Source organism: Scylla paramamosain, chromosome 35 (genome assembly GCF_035594125.1).
Source record: "Scylla paramamosain isolate STU-SP2022 chromosome 35, ASM3559412v1, whole genome shotgun sequence".
Lineage (NCBI taxonomy): Eukaryota > Metazoa > Arthropoda > Malacostraca > Decapoda > Portunidae > Scylla > Scylla paramamosain.
In genome coordinates this window covers 16,449,164-16,459,163 of record NC_087185.1, presented here as the reverse complement: position 1 = coordinate 16,459,163, position 10,000 = coordinate 16,449,164, and the positions used below count along the sequence as shown (strand labels likewise).

Sequence of the window (10,000 nt, the reverse complement as noted above, 5' to 3'; positions counted from 1 at the left end):
TGGAAAAAAACAATATATTAGTGCATACACAACAATATATTAGTGCATTATGTGGCGCTTCAAAGGTGAAATATCAGCACAGAAATATGTGATGCTGCTTGTATAAGTAAAACTGAAGGACGAAAGGATTCGCGTTTGCTCACTCGCATAAGAAGTGGTTCCATTCCATGCTGTTGTCACAGTCAATAGGGTGGCTACACAGGCACGCGCAGGCGTTCTTTGACCACCGCACTCTGTGGCCAGCATCAATCCTTTCCTGGCACTGACGTTTATATGTTGGATGACATTGACACGAGCAAGTATCATCATCAAAAATCTGTTGGTAAAACAGATCAATTAATAAATGTATATAAAATAAACAATGAACGATAATGTTCTAAACTTGGCTCTAATAGATTTATTCCTGTTATGTGTAGCGCCGGAAGGCAATTCTAGAGCAACTCTATACGTCTCCCCACAAAGATTTTCTCTATTCAGTTGCCGTCTAAGATATGGCTGGTAGGAAGCATGTGGGTGGATATTCTTCTGCCACTCAGCGAAAGCTTGAAAAACAGGTAGTTTCCGGCAGGATTTCAACTCAAGTAACCAAGATTACTGTGTCCGAGGGCTAAGCACCACCAGCCTGGACCCGAACCGGTGGCCCCGGATTCTAAGTCAACAACACTAGGAATCATTTACATAAATATAATCTATTAACAGGTTCACAACCTGTGTTCAGGAAGTGTACTTCACAAACTTGCTGAATGAGAACGACCAAAACGATACAAGTGATATGGTATTATCTTCTACTACTACTACTACTACTACTACTACTACTACTACTACTACTACTGCTGCTGCTGCTGCTGCTGCTGCTGCTGCTGCTGCTGCTGCTGCTGCTGCTGCTGCCACTACTACGTATTAATACAACGTACAACGTACAGCATTACAATTACAAGTGCTGTTTGTACGAAAGTGAGACTTTGGCCTTGCCTCGTTCTGCTCGCAGGTAGTCTCTTCACAGTCACACTTGCAGTCCAAGTGTTCCTCTACGGAGACATGTACACAGGTGGGCTGGTGATCTGCTCCTTTAGTAAAGGCTTCTACCTGAGTGAAAACAAAAATCAAATATGAACATAGATCTTCCTGTCACTTGGTGTGCAGTGTTGTCCTACAGTTGCTGTTTCACTTCAGTTCTTTCACATCTATCAACTTACTATCAGGTTCCTCGTTTCGGATTCCCCTGGCACGCACTTCATCGGGTAGTTGGAGCAAAAGAGACCTGTGCACTGCGGGATCTTGACCACGCTGGGCTTCACCTGCAGTCCAATCCATTGTGATCTATTAAGCATGATAATCCACCTAGCTGCACCACTCAACTTTACAGCTGTCTACAGTGTTCCATCATCAAATGCGAAAGTAACAAGAACGGCTACTATGTTTTAATAACACAGAAGTTGAATCGACTGCTGAAGTGTTCTCGGAACTTACATAGTCAAAGCCATCAGGAACCTTCAGTTGAACAAAGGACTCTTTGGGTTTGTTGCAACTCGTGAGAGTTCTCTGCTTGTACCAAAACTTCAGTTGATTTCTGTCTGTCATGCATTTTGGACGAGATCCTGCCAGGTGAAATGCATTAGAATGTAGTTCAAAGAAGATTAGAAAAAAAAAAAGGATTCAAGCACACACACACACACACACACACACCTAAAGGCGCCGCGCACGGACCGGTACAGTCTCAGTGCGATTCCCACCATGGTGCGAGCCATTAATCAATAGTATTTGTCTTCTAGATTAGACTTAGCTTTGTGATTAATGTTTAATATTTCCTTAACCCCTCTCTACATTTTCAGTGTGTTAACTGCCTGAATAATAAACCGTTTATTATTATTATTATTATTATTATTATTATTATTATTATCATTATTATTATTACACACACACACACACACACACACACACACACACACACACACACACACACACACACGCACACACACACACACACGGCCTGGTGGTGCAATGGTTAGCGCTATCGCGTCACAACCAGGAGCTCCTTTTTCCTGAAAAATTCCTGAAAATACTCTCGGTCATTTGATCATCCCCTATCTGGTCTTCCGAGCTCCCTGTGCCATGTGGCAACCAAAGTTTATTAGTGAAGTAATTAAGGTTGATGTGTAGATTTCAACACGGTAAGGCTGCAGAGTACTTGAAGTACGAGCAGACTGTTAACTATCATTTTTACTATTACACACACACACACACACACACACACACACACACACACACACACATTTCTTACCGTAGCACAGCACTGCCACCAGCGTAAGCAATAGCACGATCTTCATCGCTGTCGTCAGCGTGCAGGGCAAGACTTGGTGCTTCCCTCAGCCAGGCAATGTGTGGCGCAGCCACGCTCCAGTCGCGCTTTATAAAAATACTAGAATCTACATCCGACACTCTGGGCTTCAGTCACCAGTGTATCATTTTAGGGTAAAACATACCTGCGCGCACGCGAGCGGGTGTGTGTGTGTGTGTGTGTGTGTGTGTGTCTATCTACTGTACAGTCTGCTGCTGATCTCTCTCGAGACAGCCGGCAGTCCCCCTATGTAAAGAGCTCAGAGCTCATACTGACCAATCTTTGGGTTGGACCGAGACCGCTCATACACAACACACCGGGACAACGAGGTCACAGCTCCTCAACTTACATCCCATACCTGCTCACTGCTAGATGAACAGGGGCTACACGTAAAAGGAGACACCCAAATAATCTCCGTTCGCCAAGGGGATCGAATCCTTGCCCCTCGGTTGTGAGCCGAGTGCGCTAACTACTAAGCTAGCGGACCGTGTGTGTGTGTGTGTGTGTGTGTGTGTCTCTCTCTCTCTCTCTCTCTCTCTCTCTCTCTCTCTCTCTCTCTCTCTCTCTCTCTCTCTCTCTCTCTCTCTCTATATATATATATATATATATATATATATATATATATATATATATATATATATATATATATATATATATATATATATATATATATATATATATATATATATGTTTGTTTATTTGCTTAAATATTAATTAATCAGTCAGTCTGTAAAACAGGATGACCAAGTCTATAAGGAAAGCCAGATCACCTGTAGAGTGGCCACAGCGGAGCCCATGCCGGCAATCAGACATAAGGTTGTGAAGTGGTAGGTGTGTAGGAATCTTCCTGTTGACGACAGACTCAGCAACTAAAGAAAGAAAGGAAAGCAAAGGAAAAGGTCGGTAATTTGAGAAGTTAGATCGCACCTTTTTTAAAGACAATTTGAATGTAGGCAAAGTTCGGGCGTGAAGGGAAAGTAGATGTTGATAGACAGAGTTGCAAGAGTTTGACCAGGTAAGGTGCGAAGTCGGAGGCACAGTTGCGGAGAACAATAGGAAGAACCCCATCAAGTCCCTAACCCTTTCAAGGGTTAAGGCCAGCGAGAGCATAAAAAACAACATTACGAAAAATCTTAATAAAGGGCATGAAATACTCGGAGGGAGGTGGAAAAGAAGGTATAAGTCTCGAATCATCCATCCTTGAAATTTCAGTATAGGTTTGAAGGGAAAGTTTAGCTTTAAAGGCAGATGAGACGTTTATGGTGTCGCAGGTGTGAAATGGAAGAAGGAAAGATGAAGAAAAAACATTGCTGAAGATATTTTTAGCTACTTGTCAGAACTCATCGGTAGAATTAAATTTGGAAAGATTTAGCTGTTTTTGATTAATGTTTTTAAGAGTTTTTAGTCAGCTGAAGACTTGTCTTGGTATGAATTCAGTAAAAAAAATGTAAAGCGCATGAGATGCAAAGGATGGAAAGCTCAAATACCGCTTCTGGGACGCGTCTCTAGCATGTGCAGTGTGTGCTAGAACAGGCTGAATTAAGCCAAGGTTTAGAAGGCTTTGAGAGGAAGAAAAACTACCATGAAAAAAATACAGTGAAAATATTAGCACTAATATGCAAACTAGAACGAAGATTGCTAAGGAGTTTTCTGGCAGACATACAAGTATGTTGATGATGATAAGACGCAGCTGCGGCTTGGCTGTCTGATATTCAAAAGGCCACCTGCATCCTGCCTCTGTCAAAACACTTTTACAGTGACAAAGGCGAGCAACCAGAATCAGACAGCTCAGCAGCATATTACATACGCACACACACAATAGTAGTAATAATTATAATAGTAGTAGCAGCAGCAGCAGCAGTAATAGTAGTAGTAGTAGTAATAGTAGTAGTAGTAGTAATAGTAGTAGTAGTTAGTAGTAGTAATAGTAGCAGAAGCAGTAGTAGTAGTAGTAGTAGTAGTAGTAGTAGTAGTAGTAGTAGTAGTAGTAGTAGTAGTAGAAGTAGCAGCAGCAGTAGCAGTAGTAGTAGTAGTAGTAGTAGTATTAGCTGTAGTAGTAGTAGTAGTAGTAGTAGTAGTAGTAGTAATAGTAGTTGTTGTTGTTGTTGTTGTTGTTGTTGTTGTTGTTGTTGTTGTTGTTGTTGTTGTTGTTGTTGTAGTTGTAGTTGTAGTTGTAGTAGCAGCAGCAGCGGTTTATAGGTAGTCTTATGAAGACGAATTCTAAATGTTTACTTCATAAGCTGCAAATTTCCAGAGCCTTCTTCCTTCACTTAGGTGTGAGTATGTTGGAAGGTCAAGTCATGATGAAATGGGAAACGTGAGGTCGAGGCGAGTAGATGAGGGAGTGGAGAGGATGGTAGGGGCCGAGATGAGGGGATTAGGTGAAGTAAATGTAGATGAGATGTATAAATATTTCGTAGATAAAGTTCATACAGGTCAGTTAGCAAATATCCCGTATAGGGCAATAAGATCACAGAAAAATTACCTAAATGGATGACTGCTAGGTTAAAACATTATATAGGGCGAAAGAGAAGTATATATAAGAGATCAAGGGCAGGTGAAGAAGTTTTAAGGCCACAATATAATGAATTAGTTAGAACAGTCAGGAGGTTAACGAGGAAAGCTAAGGGCAATTATGAATTAAAGGTAGCCAGGCAGGCGAAGATGGACCCCAAGGGATTTTATCAGGTATACAGGACGAAAAATAAGGATACTATAGGTCCATTAAAGGCAGCAGATGGGGAGCTGGTTAGTTCTGGGGAGGAGATTAGTAAAATTCTGAATGAGTATTTTTTAACTGTCTTCACCCAGGAAAACATGCAGGATATGCCAAATAGTGAAGAGATGTTTAGAGCAGATGAGAATGAGAAACTGACAGATATTTCCATAACTAAGGAAATAGTGGAACAGGAGATAGATAGGCTAAAAAAGTTCAAGACACCAGGACCAGATGAAATATATCCCAGAGTACTTAAGGAATGCAAGGAGGTTATTAGTGAGCCGTTAGTTTCTGTCTTTAGGAAATCACTTGAGTCAGGTGAGGTACTAGTAATGTGGAGGCAGGCTAATGTAGTACCCATCTTTAAGACAGGAGATAAAACTTTAGCACCTAATTATAGACCTGTCAGCTTAACATCAGTTTTAGGTAAAATATTGGAGTCAATAATAGCGAGGAACATTGGAGAACATTTAGACAAACATAACTTGATAAATCAGTCACAGCATGGCTTCATGAAGGGGAAGTCTTGCCTGACAAACTTGTTAAGGTTTTACAATAAAGTGTACGAGGCAGTAGATAATGGTGATAGCTATGATACTTTATATCTGGACTTTAGTAAAGCATTTGACAAGGTACCCCATCAAAGGCTCCTGAGAAAGATTAGGGCACACAGGATAGATGGGAAGGTGTTAGGCTGGATAAGGTCATGGCTAAGCGACAGGCGACAAAGAGTTGTAATAAACGGCTCGAAATCCGAGTGGGGTCATGTAATTAGTGAGGTGCCACAGGGATCAGTATTAGGGCCATTGTTATCTTTAATGTATGTCAATGACTTGGATTGTGGTATTACTAGTGATGTTAGTAAATTTGCGGATGACTGAAAGATAGGTAGATTAATTATGTCAGAATCGGATGCCATCACCTTGCAGGCAGATTTAGATAGGATGAATGAATGGACGGACAGATGGCAAATGCAATTTAATATCAACAAATGCAAAGTACTGAACGTAGGTAGAGGAAACAGCACACAGTAGGTACACATTAAACGACGAAACTCTGGTAGGTACAGGGTACGAGAAAGATTTAGGAGTTATAGTTAGTTCTGAACTCCGTCTAGGAAAACAGTGCATAGAGGCCAGAAAAGGGCAAATAGGGTACTAGGATTCATTTTTAGGAGTATTAAAAGTAGAAGACCGGAAGTTATACATGGCGCTGGTCTGACCTCATCTAGACTACGCTGTACAGTTCTGGTCCCAACATTACAGGAAAGATATAGGTCTATTAGAACCAGTACAGAGGAGAATGACTAAAAGGATACAGGGGATGAGGAGTATTCCTTACGAGGCGAGACTGAAGCTGTTAAATTTACATTTCTTGGAGAGACATAGGTTAAGAGGAGACCTGAAAGAAGTCTTTAAATGGTATAAGGGTTATAAGAAGGGGGATGTAAGCAAAATTCTTAGGATCAACAACCAGGATAGAACAAGAAATAACGGGTTCAAGCTTGAAAAATTTAGGTTTAGGAAGGAGATAGGAAGAAATTGGTTCTCAAATGAAGTGGTGGATGAGTGGAACGGACTCAGTAATCATGTTGTTAGTGCTAAGACATTAGGGAGCTTTAAGAGAAGATTAGACGGGTTTATGGATGGGGATGATAGGTGGATATAGGCAGGTATATTTCATACAGGGACTGCCACGTGTAAGCCTGGTCGCTTCTTGCAGCTTCCCTTATTTCTTATGTTCTTATCTCTCTCTCTCTCTCTCTCTCTCTCTCTCTCTCTCTCTCTCTCTCTCTCTCTCTCTCTCTCTCACTCAGAAAAATCTGGCCACGAGATTTACGTCTTACTTTAAGGTTGAAGGAGACAGAGGCGAGAAAACTTTCAATTTATTCTAAGTGATATAATTAAGGAACACTACATGGTCATTGCCGCGCAACAGACATTCATATTGTTTTTTTTCTTTAAGAGGATCATACTACATTATTTTGTACGTTTTTTGGTATTGGTTGAAAAGGAATTAATTAATCCTTTGCATCAGTCCTCCCTTATGTATGTGTCCTTTTTTTATTTTCCTTCTTTCTTTTCAAAATGTAACATAATGTACTTTTAATGTCTTCTTTCTTTCTTTCTTTAATATTATCTCTGAATTATACAGACAGTTTTTATTTCGTAAAGTTTGGCAAAGTTGGCATACAGATGCATATGCAATGTTCTAAATCATGTTTCTTCATTGCAGTCAATGTGGCAAGAATAGTGTTTCTGTGGTTATATGAACGACAGTCTCTCAAAAACGCAAAAACAACACCATTCAGTTATTAATTACGGTAATGTGCCACGGCCAGGCTTTGTGGAGAAGCGGCGTGGATTACGTCAGGTCTTAGACGACAGGATAAGACGCCTGGGTCGCAATACCGCAGTTATTATTCCTGTTACGGGACATCTTGATGTATCCCTCGTCGCCCCAGGACTTGTTCCAGGAGTTCTTCACCAGCCAATAATCAGCAGAGTCAGTACCGTAACCCACCGCAAGCACTCCATGGTCCAGGAATGTCGACGAACAATGTTCATCATAGTAAATTCCTGGAAAAAGAAAATAAAGAGAAAATATATATAGCTCCTCGACTTAGCTATCTGTGTGATTTTTGGAAATTATAACGTAATTGTGCACCAGACCGTTCCTTTAAACTTGAGGAAAAAATGTAATAACTAGGGAAGTCGTGCTGATACTCACCTCTGCTATAAAAGTGGAAAGTGGGCTGGGAAGCGTCAATGGCAACGGAGATGGGTCCCTTCGTGGCCACCGCGTTCTTGAGATCTTCTTCACTGTCCTTCTTTATGTCAACGTAGCTAGTGAGGGTGGCGCCAACATTTCCAGTCTTGAAGCGACACGGGCCATTCTGAGCACAGTGAAGAGAAACACACGTGAGATTTTCCTTCATCACAAAAAAAAAAAAAAAAAAAGAATGTGGACCGTTCCTGTAGGCTGGACTTCGTAGACTGGTTAAAGGAGTAAAACTGGATAAGAGTAAGACTGGATATGAGTGAGACTCTCTGAGAATAAGACTGACAAGGGTTAAGACTGGGTAATAGTAAAGTTGTATAAGGATAAGATTCAGTCAAACTAGTTAACGGTAAAACCGCATGAGAATAGATAGGGATAAGATTGAGTAAGGGTAAGACTAGATAAGGAAGGATGAGACAGAGTAACAAAATAAAGGTTAATGGGGGGTGAGACCGAGTAAGACTGAAGAAGGGTAATAATGAATTAAGATAAAACTAAATCAAAGAATAAGAATGGGGAAGTGTAGGGCTGCGGCTACCCATATCTGTGCACTCACCTTGGCCTCGTAAGGGTAAGACTGCTCGGTGTCAATACCGTGGTTGTTCTTGATGTACCTGAAGGCACTGTCCATGAGCCCGCCGCCGCAGCCAAAGTTACCGTACTTGTCAGAACAATCAACAAGGTTCTGTTCAGAGAGGCTCACCAGCTTGCCTTTGGAGAGGAAATGTTGGCCCTCCAGGGAACCGGTCTGTAAGAAGATCAGCACTCAGCGCTCCGCCGTAAAGCCTCATTAGGGAAGGATAAAACAGCAGTTCTAGTGTGCACCTTTCTCCGTGAGCTGCACGAACTTTCTTTTTTTTTTGCATGATCTTAAGTGTAATTTTCTTCCAGGTATCAATTTGCCGTTATATAATTATTCATTGTATTCTAATCTATCTTTTAAACTTTCGTTTATACTTCAAAATCCTTACCGCGTAATCCCTCATGACCCTTATGTTACCGCGCTTGGACATAATCATTCAACTAATACACACTTACGTTACTCAACAATGAAGACCATAGTGATCAGTAACTTGTGTGGGGTAAAGGAACAGCCACCCACATGTGCATCCGCCCGCTGGCTGGGCATCAGTCCTTGCATGAGATCCCTTCCCCACCCTCTCACGCCATTCCACACTTTATCAACTCACCGTGGAGAATGCCCAGCAGGAGCCACACTGCTTCTGGTCCTTCACTGGGGTGACGGCGCCCTTCTCGCGCCAGTCCACAGTTTTGGGAAGTTCCTCTTCCTTAGACTGGTGAAGGAGCATAGGGTGGCGTCTTTGGCTCCCTCGGTACCCGTTCATCATGTGGTTGATCTCGTCTGTTGTCTGCCAGAGACGGAATATTACACCACAGAACACTTAAGAATGAAGGTATAACTGAACGAATTTAACCGGATAATGGATAACAATGGATAGAAGGACGACTGAACAAATAAATTAAATAACAAACGAGGAACAACAATAATAGACTCAAGAGAGGAAGAGAGGAAATGTTTGAGCGAGGGAGTGAGGAAGTGAGAGTGAGAGGGCAAGCATGTGTAATACTCTTATCTTTGTGTTTCATTTGCCGATAAATACTAATTAAATATAAGTAAAAACTTCTTTGACTTCGTTACTAGTTTTTATGAGTTAATTCAGAATGTGCCAAGTGAAAAGAAAACAAAATCGAGTTTCTTTTCATTACAAAAAAGATCACCATGGGCAGAAAGCTTTGCGCCTCCTGGCCGCATAGGTGGCGTGAACTGCTGTTGAGACCGTCTAAGAAATAGTGAAGTATCAGGAGAGACCAAAATAACAAGTCATAGGTAATACGTGTCTGTGTTACATAAGCACCAGTCGGTCTACTTACCAGATCACCGAACTGATTCATCTTGAGTGTGAAGGTGACGATGCCGTCCTCAAATTTCTTGTTGTGATTGTCGATGAATTCCTGGTTCTGCTCGAACACCGACTTGCGGTACGCCTCCTCCTGGCTGCTTCTGTACTGCCTCCCGAACTGTGCCTGTTCAGTGGAGGGAGTGAGGCTGTGGCGTTTCGAGGATGTGACATAACGAAGGCACACAGACGACATATCTTATTCAAGGACTGTTCAAGGACTGTTCTTGAAGAGATTTACCT

General features: G+C 41.6%; 2 protein-coding genes across 2 annotated transcripts in view; both read right to left on the bottom strand.

Annotated features, from left to right (window-relative positions):
* The window catches only part of LOC135090703 (balbiani ring protein 3-like), a 3,157-nt gene extending 607 nt beyond the window's left edge, over positions 1-2,550 (bottom strand). The window contains exons 1-5 of the mRNA XM_063987708.1: positions 2,282-2,550; positions 1,471-1,598; positions 1,197-1,298; positions 973-1,086; positions 144-316 (exon numbers count right to left, since the gene is read on the bottom strand). Of these exons, the coding sequence (XP_063843778.1) occupies positions 144-316; positions 973-1,086; positions 1,197-1,298; positions 1,471-1,598; positions 2,282-2,327 (563 nt within the window). The 5' untranslated portion in view covers positions 2,328-2,550. The remainder of the gene's footprint in view (positions 1-143; positions 317-972; positions 1,087-1,196; positions 1,299-1,470; positions 1,599-2,281) is intronic.
* Positions 2,551-6,927: 4,377 nt separating this feature from the next.
* Positions 6,928-10,000, bottom strand: part of LOC135090701 (procathepsin L-like) — a 3,230-nt gene continuing 157 nt past the window's right edge. The window contains exons 1-6 of the mRNA XM_063987705.1: positions 9,999-10,000; positions 9,732-9,884; positions 9,029-9,208; positions 8,395-8,586; positions 7,788-7,953; positions 6,928-7,636 (exon numbers count right to left, since the gene is read on the bottom strand). The exon at positions 9,999-10,000 is cut by the window's right edge and continues 157 nt beyond it. Of these exons, the coding sequence (XP_063843775.1) occupies positions 7,434-7,636; positions 7,788-7,953; positions 8,395-8,586; positions 9,029-9,208; positions 9,732-9,884; positions 9,999-10,000 (896 nt within the window). The 3' untranslated portion in view covers positions 6,928-7,433. The remainder of the gene's footprint in view (positions 7,637-7,787; positions 7,954-8,394; positions 8,587-9,028; positions 9,209-9,731; positions 9,885-9,998) is intronic.